Source organism: Rhinatrema bivittatum, chromosome 16, assembly GCF_901001135.1.
Source record: "Rhinatrema bivittatum chromosome 16, aRhiBiv1.1, whole genome shotgun sequence".
NCBI lineage: Eukaryota > Metazoa > Chordata > Amphibia > Gymnophiona > Rhinatrematidae > Rhinatrema > Rhinatrema bivittatum.
This window is the reverse complement of record NC_042630.1, coordinates 5,574,060-5,598,512: the sequence shown is the minus strand read 5'-3', so window position 1 is coordinate 5,598,512 and position 24,453 is coordinate 5,574,060. Positions and strand designations below refer to the sequence as shown.

The following is a 24,453-nucleotide window of genomic DNA, read 5'->3' as shown; positions in this document are numbered from 1 at the left end:
TTTTGAGGAAAGTTTTAATATGGTTTTCTCATAGTGGCACCCATCTTCTTTATATTAAATTACTGGAATAAACTTTTAACAATTTTGAGTCAAAATAGAGACCTAAGTGAGACCTAGATTAAACAATTAGCTGAGAACTTCAGCGTATAATTCCACTGGCCTTTTTACTGTAGCCCCTCATCCTCTTCTCACAAAATGATGGGGAATTAACAGCAACCTTCCGTAAAATGGAGAGTGTAGTTTTGAAAACGTGGATTGGATCCGAGGTTTTACATGGAAGGGAGTCTTAACTTTTTCAAAAATTTGACTTATGAACCAATTTTTTTCCCCAGCTCGTACCACTGGACAATTTAAAGTAGTTCCCCAATATCCCAGACCCTAATTTATGTGAAGAAATAAGTCACATGGTCCCATAATAAAATTAAGCTTTCCTCAACAGATTTTTCCCAAATTAAAATCATTTATAAAGTCTTCTAACTTCTCTTAGGTGGACACTGGTGTTTTGTCACAGAATTTTCTTAGTTTTATAACTGTTTTGGGCCACTTTTTACAGCATTCCAAATGCCATCTTTTGAATACTTTGAAACCTTTTAAAAATCTTTTAAACAATTATTAAGAAGGGAATGGTGAATAAAACGGAAAATGTCATAATGCCTCTGTATCGCTCCATGGTGAGACCGCACCTTGAATACTGTGTACAATTCTGGTCGCCGCATCTCAAAAAAGATATAATTGCGATGGAGAAGGTACAGAGAAGGGCAACCAAAATGATAAAGGGAATGGAACAGCTCCCCTATGAGGAAAGGCTGAAGAGGTTAGGACTTTTCAGCTTGGAGAAGAGACTACTGAGGGGGGATATGATAGAGGTGTTTAAAATCATGAGAGGTCTAGAACGGGTAGATGTGAATCGGTTATTTACTCTTTTGGATAATAGAAAGACTAGGGGGCACTCCATGAAGTTAGCAGGACAACATCACATTGACAGTACAAGGTTTGTTCTCAGACAAATTACTCTGCAGTTAAAAATTCAAGATAAATCTCAAATGTTAAATCTCTCCCCCAGGTCTGACAATTGGTGGCAATATGATTTGTTCATGTTCCAGTATGTAAGGGGCAGGGGCTGGGGAATATGGTAGCATGATCTGTCTATGACAGTGTGAGGACTGATGGGAGCAGAGATCAACTCTCCAGTGCCAGAGGAAGGAGAGGAGACGAGAATACAGTTGCATGGTCTGTAGGGATGTGAATCGTTTTTCTAACGAATTGAAATATCGTACGAAATTTTCTAAATTCATTAATATATTGGGTAAAAAAAGAAACGATCACTTTTCCCCCCGAATGTTTGTAAAAATCGGGAGTTAGTGCATGCTAACTTCCGTTTTTCGGGTTAGTGCGCGCTAACTCATGTTAGCGCGCGCTAACAAAAAAACGTTTATTTTGTTACTTTTTGCTATTTTTGTTAGCGCGCGCTAACATGAGTTAGCATGCACTAACCCGAAAAATGATTTTTTCACTAAAAAAGAAAAAACGGGGATCCGCAGTAAAATGAGATTTTCCCATGGCCAGATGATCCCGAAAGCGGGAATGATTGGGCACCCGATTCACATCCCTACTGTCCATGCTGGTGGAAGGAATGTTCCCAAAGGAAAGGAGGAGAGAGGGAGGGTGTGTTAGGAGGCTTCTATGACCATGGGATTTGTCCATAATGCAGTCATTTTTGTAAAAAATAACTCCCCTCACATAGATTACTACTACCACAGATTATGGAATTCATGCCACAGGAAAGAATATTCCACTGAGCAAAGGGATGGTGGAGAGAGATTACGACAGGCAAGAGTTTCCACATAATCTACATGATCTGTTCCAGATCAAGGGTTATTCCAATGGCAATGGAAAAGGTTTGTGCCTTTTCCATTGCCATATGAAGGGGTAAAGCTGGTGCAGGATAGGACAAACATGATGTCCATAATGTTCTGTAGACTTCTACTCCACACCCGCAGACCTGCACAGCTGCCGTTAGACTTGGTAGGTTTTCTCTTCATCCTCAATGGCATGGTTGACCTTCCCTTAAAGATGGTTGATGGCTGCAAGCCTCAGGGTCTGCCAATCTTGGCTGCATGTTCTCATGGAAGATGAGTTCCGGGAGAGCGGTGGTGGCAAAATCTCAGATTCTTCTTTATGATGCAGAGGGCATGGGCAATCTTCCTGCTTTGTCTCTTCCTTGAATTCTGGGGTCAGGGAGGCATTCACATACTTTTGGATTTTCTGTTCGGCAGGGTCTTTGCGATCTTCCATCCTACCATAAAGAGATGAGCACAGAAATTAATTTTTGACACCAGTAGTAGCACTGGCAAGAGACACCCCCTCCTGTTCAGGGTTCAATTTTTCATGTAACAATAATTTCAGAAGAGCCCAAAATTGTATGGAGTATGCTTCTCAATCTCCTGTTTTGGCTCCAAGGACGCAGTTGAGTTGGCTCCAAGGACGCAGTTGAGTTGGATCTACTGTGAAAGAATGGGGCATTCTTTCACAGTACATGGCTTACTCAGCACACCTAGACCCACAGCTGTTGGATTTACCTGAGATACCACCTGTCACCTAGGCCGTAGTCCTTCCCGCAGATCCCCAAGCGAGGCCACAGGCATCGTGGGAGTTTCCTCTCCAGCAGGACCATGGTTGTGACCACCTGTAAAATAAGGAAGAGTCACACATTTAACTTTGGTTAGTGTCTTCAGATGGGTTTATTTTGTGCATACCACAGCAAGAATTGTCCTTACACTTAAACCAAGATATGCTGATTATGATTTCAGTTTCTCTAAATTTACTGCTTGCTGTTCATAATGGGGTAGATTTTCAGACGAGCGCGAATAGCCTACTTTTGTTTGCGCTCCAGGCGCAAACAAAAGTACGCTGGATTTTAGTAGATACGCGCGTAGTCGCGCGTATCGGCTAAAATCCTGGATCGGCGCGCGCAAGGCTATCGATTTCGTATAGCCTGCGCGCGCCGAGCCGCGCAGCCTACCCCCGTTCCCTCCTAGGCCGCTCCAAAATCGGAGCGGCCTAGAAGGGAACTTTCCTTTGCCCTCCCCTCACCTTCCCCTCCCTTCCCCTACCTAACCCACCCGCCCGGCCCTGTCTAAACCCCCATCCTACCTTTGTCGGGGGATTTACGCCTCCCGGAGGGAGGCGTAAATCCCCGCGCGCGAGCGGGACTCCTGCGTGCCGGGCCGCGACCTGGGGGCGGGTACGGAGGGCGCGGCCACGCCCCCGGGCCGTAGCCACGCCCCGTACCCGCCCCCAAAACGCTGCCCACACGCCCCCGAAACGCCGCGACGACTGGGCCCGCCCCCCGACACGCCCCCGACACGCCCCCCTCCGAGAACCCCGGGACTTACGCGAGTCCCGGGGCTCTGCGCGCGCCGGGAGGCCTATGTAAAATAGGCTTCCCGGCGCGCAGGGCCCTGCTCGCGTAAATCCGCCCGGTTTTGGGCGGATTTACGCGAGCAGGGCTCTGAAAATCCGCCCCAATACTTGTATTTTGCCAAAGAAAGCTTTTTTTTTTTTTTTATCTCATAGGGTGTAGATTATCCAGGCAACATATTATGATTGGAAGTTCTTTTTAATCTGGTCGGTGGTACCATAGGCAATTTATACTGTTTCAATATCTTTCTGCCTCATTTTCTTGGTCTCTGATTGCATCTCTGGCATTTGAGGATCTCCTTGCTCTCCATTTGTAATACAGAATAGTCAGTTGACACTGATTCTTTTATTAGCAAATACCATTCTTCTGTTTTTTATCCTTTACTAGTATATCAGCTTTTAGACCTCAATCTTATTTTCTGATGGTATGGAGTTGTCACAGGTAACTCTAGTTCATTCAACTTTGATTATTATTTTCTAAGCACAGAGTCAGGAAATCATCAAGTATCAGAGGATGCAAATTAACAGGGAGAGGATCATGGCATCCAGCCAGAGAAGCCCTAGCATCGTAAGAACATAAGTGCCAAACTGGGACAAACCATCAAGCCCAGCATCCTATCTCCAATAGTGGCCAATCAGGAATCACTTGGAAGTACCCAGCAGATCCTGATCCTTCCTAGGAGAGAAGCAAAATGGCTGCCCATTGAACGACACGCTGAAAACACTCCTCTTGTCTTAGAAAGATTTCCTTGTACTTTTACAGTGATGCCTCATACAAAACAAAAGGCAAAGCTCAAGGGAGCTGAGCCTTTAGAAACTAAGGTACCTGAATTGCTTCAGAAGAAAATTGAGGAATGTTTTTCAGTGAACCCCACTCAAACACCCGGGGGCAGATTTTCAAAGGGGTACACGCGTAAGATAGGCGCGTACCCCCCTGAAAACCTGCCCCAAGCTCCCCCTGCGCACGCTGAGCCTATGTTGCATAGGCTGCCGGCGCGCGCAAAGCCCCGGGATGTGCATAAGCTCCCCGGGGCTTTCCTGGGGGGCGTGTTGCGGCCGGCACATCATCGGAGGTGTTCTGGGGGCGTGGACGCAGCCTCTGGACCAGCCCCCGGACCGGACCATGGCGCACCAGCAGCCTGCCTCGGGCAGGCGTAACTTTCGCGATAAAGGTAGGGGGGGAATTAGTTAGGGCCAGGGGGCAGGTTAGGTAGGGGAAGGGAGGGGAAGGTGCGGGGAGGGGGGTGGAAGGAAAGTTCCCTTCGAGGCCACTCCGATTTCACAGCGGCCTCGGAGGGAACGGAAGCAGGCTGCGCGGCTCGGCACGTGCAGGCTGCCGATTTTGCGCAGCCTTGTGCGCGCCGACCCTGGATTTTAAAGATTTTAAAAGATACGCGCGGCTATGCGCATATCTATTAAAATCTGGCGTACTTTTATAAAATCTACCCCGGTGTGAAAGTCGCTTTGGAGGGGGACTTAGAGTGGAGTTTCCTTGCTATGGCTGATGAGATCTCGTTGACCCCAGGGGCACCGGGAACACCAACACCTCCCGGAGCGGTCATGAAAATAGACGCTCCAGCAACGGAGGAGCTCCAAGTGAGTAAATATTCAATGGGTTACAAGGATTATTACCTAATATGGACCCTCTGTTTTCTGCTTCTCCCCCCTCCCCTTTAGCTTTGTAAAATTTGTGGGTCTCATGATTTGATTCATGTTTAATACTAGAAGAATGTTATTTCTTTATTTCCTGTAAGAGTTGCGTTGAAACCCATATTACAAATGCAAGGTTTTCCTTGTAAAATGTTAAACTGCAATAAAAATAAAATTAACAAAAAAAAGGAAGTACCCAGCAGATCCTAATGGGGAGATCCATTGCCTATTGCTCATTTCCAGAAGTGGTGATCTCCAAGTCTGCCTGGCTAATATCTGCTAATGGACTGGTTCACCAAAACTTGACTAAACCCTTTTTATACCTGGCTATGCTATTGGCTTTGAACATATTAGCTGCTTGTATAAATCAGCTTGTATAAACCAGCACCATGACATTATTTAATAATATGATATGGCCCATATTGTTCCTGGTGAATATGGCAAGCTCCTCTCCTACAACAAATTCCCAGAGTTACCATGGCAGGTAGGCTGTGGTCTCTTACCTGGGCTCTCCAAAGCATATCTCTCTCATGTGCCACTTGCGAGTGAGTGTCACGCATCATGGCAATGAGCAAGTTGAGCATGAGGAGGGTAACCATGATGGCATATGCAGAGTATACAATGCTGAAAATGAACGGCAGGTCCACACTATAGTTGGCTGGAGCATTGATGTCCTTGAGGAAGAGTTCAAAGGTGGTGAAGAGAGACATGGGGTAGCTGAAGTATTTCCCCTGCTGACTGGGGTTCTGAGTCTGGAAAATTATGTAAAAAGCTGGTGGAACAAAGGAAATTGAGGAATGAGAAGGGTTGAGAAGTAGTAAATAAACAGGCCCACACTATCTGTAGGGGTAAATCAAAATTCTAAATTACCTCCAGCAAAAGCAAGTATCACAACAGCCATGAACAAGCAGTACCGCATAATGTCTCTAAATATCATCTGTATGGAAAAATAAAGTCACTATCAGTGCAACTGTGATCCTGTCTCCTAGCCTCCTATCACTACTCCCAGGACCCGTTACTCCCCATGTACCCACTCCCTGGTTCTGCCTTTCATAGAAACATTGAAATATAATGGTAGAAAAAGAAGGTAATGCTTATCTAGTCTATCTATGTTCTCAACCCCATCCTCTACTTTCCTCCCTCCATCCCTTGGCTCCAATCCCGTTCCCCTCCCAGGATCTGATCTTGACTCCTCTTCTCTTCCTTCTCCAAGCTCCCCATCCCCCTTTATACCTTTTGGATCATGATAGACAAGGGTCCAAGCATCTGGAATCCATAGGTAAAGTACGTAACATAGCACCAGCCCAGCACCATGGCCAGAGTCATTGGGGCAACTTCTCCATCTGTATTTGTGAGACGCATGGCCAGAATGACCAGCACCATGCAGGCATAAGAGATGCTAGAAAGACAAGAAATATGCATTGGAGGTGGTGAGGGGCCAGAAATGCACAGGGATCCTACAGCAGAAGGAAACTGTGGCAGGGGGCTTCCTTTCTCTCACCTGCATAATACTCTACTCTACATAGCCTTTCACCTTCTGCAGAATAGAATGTCTTTCTCTCCTTCTCCTACAGAGAGCGCTCTCTCTCTCCCTTCTCCCCTCCTCTGCCAACATAGGCTCAGTCCTGGCACAGGATGCCCCCTTGCTGTTCACTTCCCTACCATTCCCCTTGAATGGCAGTTACAGATGATGCCAACTTATATCATAATGTGCAATGCCCCCCCCCCCCCAGCATGTGGCTATGACCCGCAAGATATTTGAAAGCTAAGAGGAAACAGAAGTAACTTACATTATAATGTGGAATGCCCCCCCCATCACCTTCTTCCCAAAGAAGCGCATGGCTCCAATCCCTAGGATATCTGGAAGCTAAGAGGAAACTGGAGTTAGGAACAGAAGTGGAAGGGAGAAGTGGTGAGGGAAAGGGAGTGCAGAGAAGGGTCTTCTTACCTCCAGAAAAAAGATAGCAATGGCACCAATCAGGCTCACCAGCTCCCCTGCCAGCCGGAGGTTATCCCCGTAAGTGATGTACGCTTCCTACTAGGGAAAAGACGATGACATGGTAACCAACATGTCCAAACCTGACCTCTGTGCCTGCCCGCAATGCCATGGACACCTCCCACTGTCCCTTCACTGGGTTTAGGATGAGTGCAGTGATCGATTTTCTCACCCATCCCTATATCTCCCCCTCCTCTCCTCCCAACCCCCCAGAGCAGGGGAGAGAGAGCGCACCTGAAGTGTTTTTTGCATATAGATGGTGATGTCCCTGGTGTTGTTGAGATTGGGTTGTTTGGACTTCAGTGGCCGATAGATGCAGCACATGGTGAAACAGATGATATACAACAGGTAGAGAGTGGCTAGGCAACTGAAGTAGGGACGGCCAAAGGTCTGCCACTTCAGACTGACCAGTTCCTTCATTGGGGTCATATCCAGGATGTGGTAGGCCTAGCAAGGGGAGGGAACACAGAAAAAGGTTGAAGGGTAGGGAATCAAGAAGTGGGGAGAGAAAGGAGAGAGAGGGAAGAAGAGAAGAGACTAAATTATTAATCATAGTCACTGACATGGAGCTGAGCCCTCCGCAGTGCTAGAGTGTCATAGATGCCCATTCACTGCCCCAAGCTCTTCTACTAGAAATGCCCAGCCTTACTGAAGATGTCCAGGCAGTCAAATTTCTGACTGCTGATCCCTCACTGTACCTCTTTTTTCTTTGCAGAAACAACAAGAGTCAGAACGGAGAGATCGTCCTCCCAAGAATCAATTCCAGTGAGGTCATACAGGGTGGAGGTCAAGGGGCCAAATGTCCACTGTATGTGTTTTCTGTTCTGCAGCAAGTGTTGGAACATCTAGTGATGGGAAAGAAGAGGTGAAAGGATAAAGCAGGCCCTGGTGCCATTAGATGACATATGGATATCATTAATCATATGGATATGGATATCATTAATCACTGGGTCTGTTCTCAAACTGAGCCCTATACTTTAACACTGAGATACTTCCAGCATTTCTAAGTTCAACTAAAGTGTGAAAGGTCTTATAAAGTGCAGCTATCCCTTAATAGTGGGCACATTTCAGAAGGTAGAGGGCAAGGCCAATTCAAGTAGGTGTGTGCAGTGGTGTGAGTGGCATGGTGATGCTGACCAATGATAATGTGTGGTTGATGTGGTATAAATGGAAGTGTTACACATGGGCATGGGGCTGGTTATCTGAGGAAGGGGGGGGGGGGGGCTGAAGGGTCCATGCCATCTGAGTGATTGGATTTAATAGCAAGTGCTTCCTCCAGATTTGCTACAGCTGCTGAAAGTGAACTGATTGAGAGAAACAGCTGGTGCTTCCACCTGAAATGTTACAGTGGCTGTGAGAGGGGAGAACTGAAAAGTGGAGTCATATTGAAGAGAGACTTTTGAGGTGGAAACTGGAGTGGCTACGTGAGAGAGAGAGAGAGAGAGAGAGAGGGAGAGAGAGAGAGAGGGAGACTGGAGCAGTCCATGGTTGCAGAGACCGAGTGAGGAAAATTGTGGACTGGATGCCTACAGGACTCAAGGGGAAGTTGTGCTTGGGAGAAGACCAGATGGGTCGGGAGCTGCATCTGCTCACAGAAGGGGGTGACTTGCCTGGGGAGCCCAGTATGTGGTGTGTGAGTAGTGAAACCTTGGAGGAGAGACTGAGGTGGGAAGTAAAGACCTAAGGAAAGCTGTGTAAAGAGACTGTATGGAAGTGGTGTTGGACCCAGAAAGGTTCTGGAGAATACAGATGAAGAGTACAAATGCAACTTCTAGAGAGTAAAAAGGCTGAACTGTGATTTTTGTGGGTTGACGTGTGTGACTAGAGAAATGCTGAGATGTTTTTCCAACTCCTACAAATGATTTTTTGGTGTTTTACAATAAAGTTTCTCTTTTATGGAGCAAAAGAAAAGTGTGGACAAAGGACTTTGTTTGAGGTGTCCACAGCCCAGTTTGATCCTGCAGATGGTTCTGCCCCCAGTCCATGTCCTGAGAGACACTGTTCCCCACCTTGGCAGATTTGCAAAATTGCTCTCCAAGGCTAGAAAAACTGACTCCCTGGGATGGTGGGGTTACACAAATATGGTAAGAAAAGACCATATGTTTCGGGAGCAGCAGGGACAAAATGTTATAGTTAGTGACATCAACAATCATTTTGCCTAGTTCTGAATATCTATCACATTGTAGATTTGAGTTTGGGTGATATCAACGTATACAAAAGATTGTCCTCATCTACCGCAGATATATGGAAAAAAAGAGACAAATTGAACTAAATATGGTTGTCCAAGCTGCCTGTGCTCTCTTCCCCAGCCTCTGACCAATAGATAAGCTCTCCCAGCTGCCTGTGATTCTTCAAATTGAGTCTAGGAAGAGGGTGTGCATGACCCTGGTTGGAGAGTTGAGTGTACAATGCAGACTCTGCAGGGACCCCATGCTTGGGAGAGGGCTGAGAAGACATCCAACACTTACCACGGTGTTCCCTTCCACAGCTGCCAGCTTCAAGGGGGTCAGGAAGTTGTTGTTCAGGACCATGTCCAGTGGCAGTCCCCTGTCCCCCTTGTCATAGGTGAGGATGAGGTCATAAATCTGTGTAGAGAAGATTTCACTAGGCTGGAGGGTCAGGTTGTGAAGGACGGTGTTCCCTGAGGAGAGAGTAGTGGGGTTAGAAATCCACAGGGCTACATGGCGAGACATCTACTTCTCTTGCTATAGTATCATTACCTGATGCCATCCTATCATCTTTTGAACTTCTCTTTGAACACACATGGTTCCAAGAGATTAAAGATGAGCACATAAGTCCTACTTTGAAAAAGCAGAGGAAGGTGGAGTCGGGGAGCCTCAGATCTGTTAGTTTTACATTGGGTAATATATAGAGTTATGGAAACTCTGCTAAAGGAAACAATAGTGAAAACTGGTTGAAGAAAACAGACAGCATTTATTTCAAAGGGAAGAACCTGTTGGACACATTTGATTGAGCTCTTGTGAGAAGGTGATGAGTCAGGGGTCCAGTGTATGTAGCCTTTCTGGCTTTCAGCAAGGCTTATATATATATATAGCTCTCTGCTTCAACGGCAGGGGAGAAGAAAAACTGATACTTCACGCATATCCAGAATAGCTCTCTGCTTCAACGGCAGGGGAGAAGAAAAATTGATACTTCACGCATATCCAGCATAGCTCTCTGCTTCAACGGCAGGGGAGAAGAAAAACAACCAATAAGGGCTGAATAACATAGTCTGGGTAAAACAAATAAGCATGGGTGTAGCTTGCTTATTGCAGCGGTTACTTCCCCTACTACCCCTAACTAATCAAGCTTGATATTTCACTTGGATGCAGCTCCATCACTGCTCTCTACATTAATGGTGGGGGTGGAAGGGAAATAGAACCAAGAGCTAAGAGAAACAGATAAGTATGAGAGAAAAAATGTGTGAAGCTTGCTGGGCAGACTGGATGGGCCGTTTGGTCTTCTTCTGCCGTCATTTCTATGTTTCTATGTTATATCACTGTTCCATGTAAGACTAATAGGCCAACAAGCCAGTATGGGAGTAGGGCAGGAAAAACTGTTGGGTAAGAAAGTGGCTGAGCAAAGGAACTCCAAAAAAGAGAGGTCAGCAGGGAACATTGGGGCTTAGCGCTGCGGCCAGTTCTTCTCACTGGCTCTATTAGTGACATAGCGGAAGGGATCTGAGGGGAAAATCTGCCTGTTTGCAGATGGCATAAACATCTAACAGGTTAGACACTGGGAGGGGTAGAAAAATGAAAAGGGACTTGAACAATCTAGAGAATAGCTGTGTGAATGTATCAAAGCAATAGATAAAGCTAGCACTATCAGCAGGAAAAAAGGAGGTAGTGTTGTCCATGTATAGATCAGTAAGTAGACCTGACATTGAGTATTATATTCAGTGCTGGACGTTCCACCTTTGCAAGCACATTTCAGATGTCGAGCAGTAGGTTGTGGTTAGAGCCGTGGGCTGCAAACCAGGAAACTCAGGGTTGAAAGCCCAAAGCTGCTCCTTGTGACTTGGGCAAGTCACTTCAACCTCCATTGCCTCCAGTACAGACTTAGATCATGAGCCCACTGGAGACAGGGAAGTACCTGAATATAATCCACTTTGAAGTACTGAAAAGCAGAATATAAATCAAATAAATAACACCTCAACATGAGGTGCACTTACATGCCACACTCGACCCCTCCCCTTAACCCCTTTCTCTTACCTAGAGAGTCCTGTACTCTGAGGTCAGCACCATTCTCAATGAGGACCCGCACTATCATCTCATTCCCCATGCAGGCTGCGAAGGACAGGATGTGCTCACCTGCAGAGAAACCAAGGGAAGAAAAATAAAATATGAAGAGACACAGGACATAGACAGGTCAGCGGATGCAGAGACAGTGCTCTACAGCAGTTTCCCAATCCTCTCCTGGAGGCACGTCTAGGCAGTCAGGTTTTCAGGATATCCATAATGAATATGCATGACAACCAGTGTATGTAAATCTGTCTCATGCATATTTATTGTGGCAATCCTGAAAACCCAAGTGGGTAGGTGTGCCCTCAGGAGAGGGTTGGGAAACACTGCTCTACAGGAAGGGATGGGAATATTACAGGCATCCTCCGCCCATGGTTCTCACCAAAGTAAATGAGATTGTCAGGACTGTATCTGAAGAAGGTACCGGTGGCTCGGGGAGAGGAAACGTCCGCCCCCCTGCTCACCAGCTCCATCACCAGGTTTAGATTCTGATTCACTGCAGCGATGTGAAGCGCTGTCTGCCCTGTAACACAAGGACACAACAGAGAGTTCAGAGCAGTGTCGGAGTATGTTTGGGTCTCTTCCTGTGCTACCAGTTCTGGGTGCTGGACTCTCTGTAGATTGCCTTACCTTAACATAAGAACATAAGAACATGCCATACTGGGTCAGACCAAGGGTCCATCAAGCCCAGCATCCTGTTTCCAACAGTGGCCAATCCAGGCCATAAGAACCTGGCAAGTACCCAAAAACTAAGTCTATTCCATTTAACCGTTGCTAATAATAGCAGTGGTTATTATCTAAGTCAACTTAATTAATAGCAGGTAATGGACTTCTCCTCCAAGAACTTATCCAATCCTTTTTTAAACACAGCTATACTAACTGCACTAACCACATCCTCTGGCAACAAATTCCAGAGTTTAATTGTGCGTTGAGTAAAAAAAAACTTTCTCCGATTAGTTTTAAATGTGCCACATGCTAACTTCATGGAGTGCCCCCTAGTCTTTCTACTATCCGAAAGAGTAAATAACCGATTCACATCTACCCGTTCTAGACCTCTCATGATTTTAAACACCTCTATCATATCCCCCCTCAGCCGTCTCTTCTCCAAGCTGAAAAGTCCTAACCTCTTTAGTCTTTCCTCATAGGGGAGCTGTTCCATTCCCCTTATCATTTTGGTTGCCCTTCTCTGTACTGTCTCCTTTGCAACTATATCTTTTTTGAGATGCGGCGACCAGAATTGTACACAGTATTCAAGGTGCGTTTCCGTTTTATTCACCATTCCCTTTCTATTAATTCCCAACATTCTGTTTGCTTTTTTGACTGCCGCAGCACACTGAACCGACGATTTCAATGTGTTATCCACTATGATGCCTAGATCTCTTTCCTGGGTGGTTACTCCTAAGATAGAACCTAACATCATGTAACTACAGCATGGGTTATTTTTCCCTATGTGCATCACCTTGCACTTATCCACATTAAATTTCATCTGCCATTTGGATGCCCAATTTTCCAGCCTCACAAGGTCTTCCTGCAATTTATCACAATCCGCTTGTGATTTAACTACTCTGAACAATTTTGTATCATCTGCAAATTTGATTATCTCACTCGTCGTATTTCTTTCCAGATCATTTATAAATATATTGAAAAGTAAGGGTCCCAATACAGATCCCTGAGGCACTCCACTGCCCAGTCCCTTCCACTGAGAAAATTGTCCATTTAATCCTACTCTCTGTTTCCTGTCTTTTAGCCAGTTTGCAATCCACAAAAGGACATCGCCACCTATCCCATGACTTTTTACTTTTCCAAGAAGCCTCTCATGAGGAACTTTGTCAAACGCCTTCTGAAAATCCAAGTACACTACATCTACCGGTTCACCTTTATCCACATGTTTATTAACTCCTTCAAAAAAGTGAAGCAGATTTGTGAGGCAAGACTTGCCCTGGGTAAAGCCATGCTGACTTTGTTCCATTAAACCATGTCTTTCTATATGTTCTGTGATTTTGATGTTTAGAACACTTTCCACTATTTTCCTGGCACTGAAGTCAGGCTAACCGGCCTGTAGTTTCCCGGATCGCCCCTGGAGCCCTTTTTAAATATTGGGGTTACATTTGCTATCCTCCAGTCTTCAGGTACAATGGATGATTTTAATGATAGGTTACAAATTTTTACTAATAGGTCTTAAATTTCATTTTTGAGCTCCTTCAGAACTCTGGGGTGTATACCATCCGGTCCAGGTGATTTACTACTCTTCAGTTTGTCAATCAGGTCTACCACATCTTCTAGGTTCAGCGTGATTTGATTCAGTCCATCTGAATCATTGCCCATGAAAACCTTGTAGAGGACCAGCCTAAGACTTTATCCAAAGATGATGTTTTGCATGAACTTCTGGATACCAAGAATGGGTCCGTTCTCCAGGTGTTTAACCTTGAGTGGATTGGCTGTCAAGATCACACCTGAAGAAGGGCCCCGTGTATGGTCTCCACAGCTCACATGCCACATCTTATGTTGATTCAATACAAGATATCAAAACCCTGCAAATTATCCACTTTTCTCAGTGACAAATCTGTCTCTCTCTGTTCAGTTGGGATTAGTGAAAGATACACAGAGGTCGGTATTCAGAGGCTTTGCTTGGGTAACCTTTGGAATCAGCCATTACAAAACCTAAGATTTGAATATTCCCCACTGCTGTCTGGGATAACTCATTACCCACATAAAATTTAGCCAATTAAAAGGAGGTGTTCCAGGGATGTGGCTACATTTTAGCCAGTGAGTGCCGATATCCAGTGCTAGCTGGTTAACGTTCACTGGGCAGGTTTGGTTGGAAAAATATCTCCCTATATGTTACCCAGATATCTTCACCTGGGTCTCTCCTAGTGGATTCTAATCTTGTCACTCTCAAACTTATCTGCCCTATGGGATATGCATGCTTTTCTCTATCTAGAAGAAAGGCAGGGGTGAGGGCTTATTGCTCAGCTACATGGACTGTTGGAAACCAAAGTTTGAGGACCTTAGTGGAAATTTACCTTAAGAATTGCTGTTATTCTCATTTGTTTAGTTTATTGCACCTCAAATTGCTACAATCCAGATTTCCCCTTTTTTGAACGGCTTCTCATAGCTAAAACCGATCTTAATAAGATGCTGGTGATACTTTATTCCCTGGCTTGGTTTCAAATTGTTTCATAATTGTCGCATAAACAAGGTTATTGTTTGGATTTAGAGTTTATTAATGGCTCTGTCAGGCACGACTGTGTCAATTTACTGCTGATTCAAGATGTCCTTTGGTCAGTTCAGTTGCTAACAACAACATTCTTAGGGCTCCAATCGGCCTTTTTATAGACGTAGTCATGTAGACTGTTCTGAAGTCACTGACCACATTGCACCTCTCTTGGTCTTCTCTGATAATACTGATTTGGATGCCAGTGTCGCCAGATGGGATTCTTCAATTCTAACTGTGCTTAATTCGCTAGCACCCCTCAAAGCTATAAACCCTTGTTCTAAAAGTCGACATTCCTGGATTACTCTGGATCTCAAACCCTCTAAGCAAGCCTTGAGAAAAAGTGAGCGCCTCTGGTGCAAAATTCGTACCTCAGACTCTCTCCGCACCTATTAAAAGCTGTTACATGAGTATGAGGTGTAAACACTTGAAGCAAAAAGGAATTACTACTCTGCTCAAATTAGGAAGATTAGCTATAACTCCAAGGATCTCTTTAGTGTTGCCAAATACATTTACAGATTGTATTCCTAATCCCTCTGTGCTTTCTGATACTCCTCCTGACTCCTTCTCTAAGCATTTTGCTCTGAAGATCGAAAAACTACGACTTAATTTTCCCAATGTACCCCCTTAAAGCGAAGAAACACAAGCTGATCGGTATAAAGCAGCCTTTATTGGAAAAAGCCCATTAAAGCACCACACTTGATGATTCCCTCTTGTTGGTACTCATTTTCTAACACATCTCAAATCAAAGTTATGCACATTATTTCTTCCATGAACAATATCTTTGTCCTGTCAGTAGTGGCTCCACTGCTTTGCTCAAAGCAACTAAAGACAGTATTGAGCCTGTTCTTACATCACTTGTCAATTTATCTTTAGATCATGCATATGACCCTGGTCCCTCGAAAAAGCAGCAATTTGACCGTTATTAAAGAACCCAACCTCAATATCTCTGATTTGAACAATTGTAGACTGATTTTGTCATGACCTTTTATGGCCAAGTTGTTGAATCTGTTGTGTTACAACAACTTACTGAATTTATCAAGGAAAAGGAAGTTTTCGACCCCAACCAATTTGGCTTTAGACAAAGTATGAGCACAGAACTGTTACTACCATCTTTACCAGAAATGCTTAAGAGAGGACTTGACAGTGGACACCAATATGCCCTTGTGTCTCTGGACATTTCCTCAGCTTTTGACACGGTCAATCACTCCATCCTCCTTCATTGACTACAAGAGCATGGAATAGCTGGTGTGGTTTTAGCTTGGTTTTCCTCTTTTTTAGACAATCGTGCCCAACAATTCAAAGTTCAGAATCAAATGTCACAATGGTCTTTTCAGGATTCTGCCTTATCTTCCATACTAATTAATATCTATTTAGCTCCTATCTGTAAATTCTTATCTAGCCTATGTGATGCAATTTTTTAATATAGCTTCTGCCCACCTGGCAAGACACAGTTCAACACATTTAAATCTGCATTTCTATAATTAAGCAATGGCTGCTTCAGAATAAACTAGTTCTTAATATGAAAAAAATCTGAATTTCTTCTCATTCAAAGAACATATTCCATGCTTGAATATTCTTCCATTACTCTTAATAGTTCGACCTTTATCATGAGTCTAAAGCATCAAGAGTTTAAAGCATCAAATCAGTTACTAGAGCTTTTTTTTTAAATAAACTTCAAGTTTTCTCTGTTCTAAAGTGTTTGTTACATGATCTGGAGTTTCATACCATGGTTCGAGCATCGATTTTTTTCTCTCATCAATTATTGTAATGGCCTTTATCTTGGCCTCCCTGACACTACTCTGCAACCTCTTCAATTGCTTCTCAATGCTGGTGCTCATTTGAACTGTAGTGTCAAACGGCATATGCACATCACCCTGACACTTATACATTTGCATTGGTTGCTTTAATGAAAGAAAATTGAGTATAAAATTGGTCTAATTGTTTTCAAACTGACTTACTTGAGCTCTTGCCACTGGTTAAATGTCTTACTCAAAATGTACCAACCTTCACAGCAGTCAAAATCTTCCCCGAGAGACCTACTTGATGTTCCATCTCTAAAATGTGTCCATCTCTTTGTAGCTAGAGAGTCTGCCTTTTCAGTGACAGCTCCTACATGATGGAATTCCTTTCCTGTTGAATTGCATCTCAATGTCTGTATTAAAACATTTAGAGGTCTCCTGAAAACCTTCCTATATAAGAAAGCTTACTTTTGATTATACCAGGCTAATTATTAACTTTGAAGTCACCTTTCCCACTCTAGGTTTCGGGTTTTTGTAATCTTTGTTTTGTTCTTTGATTTCTATTGCATTTTATGAAAAACATTTAGATTTTATGAATATTTTATATTGTACATCACTTAGGCCTTTTTGTGTTATGTGACCAATAAATCTCAATAAATGTGAAATGTAAATGTATTCAGTGAAACCTTTATCAGTTCACTGAATATCAATTTCATTGAGCTCTGGGGCAGGTAAGTTTCTGTCCCTCCCATTTATCATATTCTCTCTCTACATCCAGTGCACCTTTCTCTCATCTACATCCCTGTCTGCCTCTTAATATATTTAGGTAGCCATGCCTTTCTCTTTCTATATAATATTCAACCATTGTGCATGTGTGCACGCCAATCACAGCCCTACAAATCTTATTGGCCCAATGGATATCGCTCTCTCTCTCTCACACTGCTCATTTTCCCTCTGACTATGCCTCTGATCCATCTGTCACTACCTCCCCCCCCCCACCCTCAACAAATCACTCACTGACTACTAATAACGCACACATTTATTTATTTAATTATTGGACATTTATAGCCCACATAATGAACCAGTCAAGCTAAGTGGGTTACAATACAAGCTTAATAAAAACAACAATACCCTGAATGCTTCTTTACAAAAGTAAACACATTACATCAATAATCAATCATCGATAGATTCACCAAAGGCTTCCTGGAAAAGAAAACCTGAGGTTTCATCTCTTCATTCTCAGTGAAGAGAAACTTGAGTTCCTTGGCTCATTTTAATTTTACCTTCATAGAGCTCAGATGATATGGGCTCGTTGATGAGATCGGGAGCCACCTCAAGGAGGGCCTTGGCAGCCTCAAGATTATCGTACAGAACTGCCACATGCAGAGCTGTCTCACCCACGGCGCCTGGGGACCAGAGAAACACAGAGGACCTTATTCATCCCATCCTCACTCACTGCACCTCAAGGCCAGAGAAACTGGAAGTGGTCAGAAGGAAGAGAGCCATGCCAGACCTTGGATTGGAAGGGAGTCAGAGGGAAGGGGGAAGGGAGCTTGGACACCTACCTCTCTCGAAGGGGTCAGTCGATGGGCAGTTCAGGAGATTTTTGATGGCTTGGACATTGTCCTGTTTGGCAGCCAGAAGTAGTGGTGATTCCTGTATCCTGTGATGAGACAGCAGTTATTAATAAACCCAGCAGAAAATCGAGAAACGTGACCCCCTCCACTCTTCAAAGTATTGACGTGAACAGATCCACAGGTTAATTAATACCTGAATGTTGCTCAAATGACCACAGGGGGGAAGCATTGCCAAAGAAATTCCCACATCTGCAATTCAGGCATGACCACAAGATGCCACCAGTGAACCAACAGCACAAGATCTCTCTGGTATGGGAAAATCATATTTAGCAATGCCCATCTTAAACTAAGCATCAGAGGCCTGAACCATTGCAGGCAAATGGATTTTGCAGGACATTTTGTCCTTGAAATGCTCACATTTAAGCATGATAAATTGACCTCAGTAAGTAGGGCAGCTTCAAAATTCGGTGTCCCCAGGCAAATGTCTATGTTGCGTATGCCTAAATCTGGGCCTGGTTATAATATCGCCACCATATGAAGTAATGTTGTTAATGTCAAAAACCTTGATTATATGCTCCATATACCTCCCCCTCACAACAGCTCTCCCCTCATTGAACTGCCAAGACTGATCTTTCAAAACCACTATTACTTGGATATTTTAACCTCCATGTAGAAGAAGTAACTGCAAGCGCCAGCTTGTGAAACATTTCTGGAGGCGACGACTGCTTGTGGGTGGGAACAGATCATTGACCGTCCAACTCACAAAGCAGGGCTTACACCATAGATCCATTTTTTCTTAATCCATCAGTGTTTTCTTTTATTTTAACAAATGTATTAATCACTACTTGTTCCTTGGTCTGATCACTTTTTAATCGATATTACAGCTGGTTTAACTGTGGCATCTGCAGAATCTTTGACCTAAGAGTCACCTATGCACAAACAGGGCTATATCCAGAGCTTTGTAAGGACAAGCTTGCACCACTGATGTTGGATTTTCTGAACAATATACTTGAAAATATGATTAATATTTAGCATAATATTATCCAAAGTGTGGCTGACAAACTACCCCCAAATTAAAAAGGATAAGATGAAGAGCAAAAAGCCCTTGGTATACCCACTCATTGCCTTTAAAGAAACAAGTCCTGCTGGTTGAGATCGACTACAGTTGAACAGTCTGGAGCCTACTGGCATCAATTATCTCAATATAGAACTGCAGTTAATGCAGGAAACAAACCATACTTATCAAGGCCTCTGGAAACAAGGCTCAGGAATTATTCTCTACTGCTAAGCAGCTCATCAGCCTGCCATCCAAATCTAATAACTATCCAGCGGCAGGCTCCTTATTGGAACTAAGCTTGCCAAGTTTTGTATTACCTTTCCTGCTAGTAACCCTGTTCCTATGAACAATGATAACACACCACAAATATGCTTGGGTGAATTTGAATAAGTATTCCAGTCTGAAATTCTACACCTGTACTCACCATCTTGTGCCACTGCTCTTCTCAAACCTTTCTGAAACAACATCATTGATCTCATCTCAAGTATGGACACTTTGTCCATGCTTTTGGTAATCTTCCTTCTACATTAAAACAAGCCTCAGTTCAGCACATTTCTGAACAGTCCTCCAGGTACTAGTTTCGACAGGTCTTGCCTACTGCAACTTGTTATAAATAGGCCTTCCACAGAGCGTAATTACACCTCTTCAAATAATCCTAAATGCTGTTGCACGCAAGCCTACTGCAATGACCTCTGCGAGCACGTTTCCCCTGCATCACAATCACTTCACCAGTTACCAGTACAGTGGTGAGAACAACATAAGCCGGCTGTCACAATACATATAATCTCCTCAACATTGCAACCTTTCCTTGGATTAGTTTGAGTCCAAGGCTTTACATTCCTTCGGTCCTCCAGTCAAAATCTCCTGGACATTCCATCTCGTGCAACACAACTTTCAACGACGCATGAAAAGGCTTTTTCCATAGCCGGTTTGGTTTCATGGAATTCCCTTGCCCCTCCTCTGTGCAGTTTAAAAGACTTTAATGAATTTAATAAAGCTTTAAAAACATTTCTGTGTATGGCATCCTTTCCAGAAATGCCTTTGTTCCCAGCAGCGCTTTGCTTAACATCCGGCAGTGCAATGTATTTAATGCAGTTACACTGATATTTCTGTTATTTAAAGCAGCAATCATTACTGTCCATCCGAAAGTGATGTTTTTATCTCACCTTTATTTCATATAGGTTTCTATAAACTCTGTCCCGAACTTTGGCGGGAGCAGGTAACAAGTAATTATAACTAAACTAAAAGAAATAAATAAATCTAGGGATTCACATCTAGTCCAAAGGCATCACCACGTTATAGAGTTAAAAATGCAGCACCATGAATATTTCTTCATCCATGGAACGTGTTTTCATCCTGGCATAAAATTAATTTAGTGGTGGAAAAACCCCCCAAAAATAATTGAAAATAAATTGGGGCCTGCAGGAGAGACAGGATGCATCTGGTCTTCTCATGTGACCCCTATGTCCTTTCATGCTTTCAGGGCAGACCTACTCAGACCAGCAGCTGCCCTCTGGTTGGAGGAGTGTTTGCCCCATCCCCTCATCTTCTCTTCCCCCCATGTTACATCCCATTCTCTCGCTGTCCAGGAGTGAGTCTAGGATGTGAGCATCTTGGGAACTCATCCCCTCTGCTCCGCTCAACCCTGGGAGAGCCGGCATCGGGCAACTGTCCCCATCCGCATTCAGTTCAAAACCTGTTTTCTGTTGTTTACAGACTTACTCTGGGGAATATCACCACACTTAGCTAAATATCTTATCCCGTATCAACCAGCATGAGCACTACATTCTCCCCAACGTGAGCTTTCATCAGGAGATGAGTCAAGAACTTAGTTTATCCTGCTTAGCCCCAACTCTCTGGAACTCCCTTTCTTCGTCTCTTCATTCAGAAAAAGAATTTTGTAAATTTGAGAAAGATCTTGCAGCCTGGCTCTTCAGAAAGTCTTTGAGACCTAGGCACTGGCTCTGTATTGTTCATATCAGTTCCATTTGTACTGATATTTTCTTCTTTTTTATAATGTACATACATTTATTTCATTGGTTTTATGATGTTGAGATCAGTTTCCAGAATGGGACTCGTCCTATTGAAACGTTTCTCAGCTTTAGGAGGTATACAATTCTTTTACAATGATTTAACATTGTGGGGTAAATATCCAGCACCAGTCCAGTTTAGTTTACGGTGAATATTTATTTCTTTTATTATTTTATTTTGTACCATAGTCCTACCTTTGATCTATTTTCAATTTAATTTTATTGTATTGTTTCTTCATCTATTTTCTTTCTGATACACACAATTTGGGTCTTTTTTTTTACCTTCTTTGATGTTTATCACTTAAATGGGTTATAAAAATCACAATTATACAATTTTGATTATTGTTTTAAATATTTTACATTATAATTTATTTTCTGTACATCGCCTTGATTGTATTATGTAAAGAGGATTCATCAAATACAATAAAGTGAAGTGAAGCTTGCAGGACAGGGGGCCAAGCAAGGTGAGAGGTCTCAGGCTGAAGCACCAGGGGATCCTGTGAGGTACAAAACACTGCTGGCACCTTCCTTAACTTTCTACAAACAAAAGCGGGACAATGAAAGGGTTGTAGCTCCCTTTATATTCAGCCCTGCGTGCAGTGCATGCGATTTCCAAAATAATAGATGTTTGGATTAGGAGAGAGGGAGGTTTTCATCCACCCCTTCTCTCCCCCTGCTTGTAGGGGAAGTGAAATTCCGAATATCAGCAAAAGAGACAGGGAACAGAGTCTCTCAGTCTGCAGGGAATTTCAGGAGTCAGGAAAGATGAGCTGAGGCCAGGGATCCTGATCAGCAGGAAGAGCAGGAGACCGGAAAGGAGACAGGAGAGAGGGGGGAGAGATCCGGCCAGGGCAAGCAAGAAGGGAAAATGCTAAAAGCTTGCTCACCTCCACTCTTGCAGCAGATGAATCTTGTCCACATCAGCCCGACGCCTGACCTGCATCTGTCCGCTCACCCCGTTCCAGATGTGGGAGACCATGGCCCGGGGCCTCTGGCTGAAGAACACTTCCATATTCTCGACCACCGCCTCCACCTCAAAGACAGCAACAGAAACAGTGCCCCAGGTGCAGCCAACTCAGGGGTGCAAACTGCACTGGCAACGCCTCTGCCTTCCGTCTCAGCTCTGCTGTCTGGGGAGCCAATCCTCTGCCACCACCACTCCCCACCCCTGGTCTCTGTCCCAATGGGACACAGGCAAAGTCACAGATCCGTCCAGACCTTGCCCAGAGGGTCACTCCAGGGGCAGCTCCTGGGGCACTCTCTCGTCCTGCAGGTGTTTCCAGATGTTCCCTTCCCTCCTGTGGCAGGCAGGTAGCTGTCGCAGTCCTGAGGAAAGCTGGATTCCTTTCCCCAGTGTGTGCTAAACCTGTCCAGATGTAAGGATTATCCACACATGCACATCTGCAGGCTCCTTATGTGAGCTTCCATGAAAGTTTTAAACTGTGGCTCAGGTGTATGTGAAGAATCCGAACCTGTCCCTTCTTATAAAGCTCATCAAGCATGTCACCTGTCAGCAGTTTCAGGAATTCAATATATGCACAGACACAGAGCCTTTCATACAAACTGTATCCCAAAGCGCTTTATAGACACAGACACAGAGCTTTTCATACAAACTGTATCCCAAAGCACTTCATAGACACAGACACAGAGCCTTTCATACAAACTGTATCCCAAAGCACTTTATAGACACAGACACAGAGCCTTTCATACAAACAGTATCCCAAAGCGCTTTATAGACACAGACACAGAGCCTTTCATACAAACTGTATCCCAAAGCGCTTTATAGACACAGACACAGAGCCTTTCATACAATCTGTATCCCAAAGCACTTTATAGACACAGACACAGAGCCTTTCATACAAACTGTATCCCAAAGCACTTTATAGACACAGACACAGAGCCTTTCATACAAACTGTATCCCAAAGCGCTTTATAGATACAGACACAGAGCCTTTCATACAAACTGTATCCCAAAGCGCTTTATAGACACAGACACAGAGCCTTTCATACAAACTGTATCCCAAAGCGCTTTATAGACACAGACACAGAGCCTTTCATACAATCTGTATCCCAAAGCACTTTATAGACACAGACACAGAGCCTTTCATACAAACTGTATCCCAAAGCACTTTATAGACACAGACACAGAGCCTTTCATACAAACTGTATCCCAAAGCGCTTTATAGATACAGACACAGAGCCTTTCATACAAACTGTATCCCAAAGCACTTTATAGACACAGACACAGAGCCTTTCATACAAACTGTATCCCAAAGAGCTTTTTAGACACAGACACAGAGCCTTTCATACAAACTGTATCCCAAAGTGCTTTATAGACACAGACACAGCCTTTCATGCAAACTGAATCCCAAAGAGCTTTTTAGACACAGACACAGAGCCTTTCATACAAACTGTATCCCAAAGTGCTTTCTAGACACAGACACAGCCTTTCATGCAAACTGAATCCCAAAGAGCTTTATAGACACGGACACAGAGCTTGTCATACAAACTGTATCACAAAGAGCTTTATAGACACAGACACAGACAGAGCCTTTCATACAAACTGCATCCCAAAGAGCTTTATAGACACAGACACAGAACCTTTTATACAAACTGCAGAAGGAACCATGTCAGACACACTAAAAGAGGCAATTGTAAAATCTATTTTAAAGAAAAAAAACAGTGATCCGAGCATTGTGAACAATTATAGACCAGTATCTAACTTTCCACTAATCGCAAAATTAATAGAAAAATCTATACAAACGCAGCTAGCAGAACACATAGAGAACAACAATATCCTATACCCATCACAACATGGCTTTCGCAAAAACTACAGCACAGAAACTCTACTGCTCGCTCGCCCTAACAGATAACATCATGAGAGGCTTTGACAGCGGTAAACGGTACATCTTAATGATACTTGACCTATCAGCGGCATTCGATACTGTAAATCATAACATTCTACTAACATAGAAACATAGAAAACAAGGAAATGACGGCAGAAGAAGACCAAACGGCCCATCCAGTCTGCTCAGCAAGCTTTGCACTTTCTTTTTTTCTCATACTTATCTGTTACTCTTGGCTCTTAGTAACCTTGGAGTGATAATTGACACAGAACTTAACCTGAAACAACACATATCGTTAAAAGTAAGGGAAGGATACACCAAACTCATGACTCTTAGAAAACTAAAACCTCTACTTACAACTACTAACTTCCGTTCAGTGTTACATGCTCTAATTTTCACTAACACTGATTACTGTAACGCCCTCCTACTTGGTTTACCATACACCACGATTAGACCACTCCAAATACTTCAGAACACGACCGCTAGAATTCTGACTGGTAAAAGAGACCACATCACTGAAACCCTAACTGAATTACACTGGTTACCCATCGAGCAAAGAATACAATACAAAACCCTATGTACCATACATAAATTAATACATAATGAAAAAGCTGAATGGCTGAACACAGCCCTCCACGTACACGTCCCTCACAGAAACCTGAGATCAGCAAATAAAGCTT

General features: G+C 43.7%; 1 protein-coding gene across 1 annotated transcript; it reads right to left on the bottom strand.

Annotated features, from left to right (window-relative positions):
• Window positions 1–1,546: 1,546 nt before the first annotated feature.
• Window positions 1,547–21,943, bottom strand: LOC115078098 (transient receptor potential cation channel subfamily V member 6-like). The gene is made up of 15 exons (XM_029580738.1): window positions 21,815–21,943; window positions 17,829–17,926; window positions 17,547–17,669; window positions 11,690–11,830; window positions 11,278–11,376; window positions 9,535–9,707; window positions 7,765–7,911; window positions 7,301–7,513; window positions 7,019–7,105; window positions 6,861–6,937; window positions 6,304–6,469; window positions 5,941–6,007; window positions 5,574–5,842; window positions 2,580–2,686; window positions 1,547–2,296 (listed from the first exon to the last, which is right to left on the bottom strand). Exons 1-15 carry the CDS (start codon window positions 21,937–21,939, stop codon window positions 2,068–2,070), a joined length of 2,121 nt encoding a protein of 706 aa, XP_029436598.1. The 5' UTR covers window positions 21,940–21,943; the 3' UTR covers window positions 1,547–2,067.
• Between the last annotated feature and the right edge of the window lie 2,510 nt (window positions 21,944–24,453).

What these genes read in the sequence shown, in the direction of transcription:
- LOC115078098 (XM_029580738.1), bottom strand. Translation starts at nt 21,939, where the DNA reads ATGGAAGTGTTCTTCAGCCAGAGGCCCCGGGCCATGGTCTCCCACATC. An exon ending in TTTCTGCAAAGAAAAAAGAG is followed by an intron (nt 7,514 to 7,764) that starts GTACAGTGAGGG and finishes TCCCCTTGCTAG; the next exon opens with GCCTACCACATCCTGGATAT. An exon ending in GATACTTGCTTTTGCTGGAG is followed by an intron (nt 5,843 to 5,940) that starts GTAATTTAGAAT and finishes TTGTTCCACCAG; the next exon opens with CTTTTTACATAATTTTCCAG.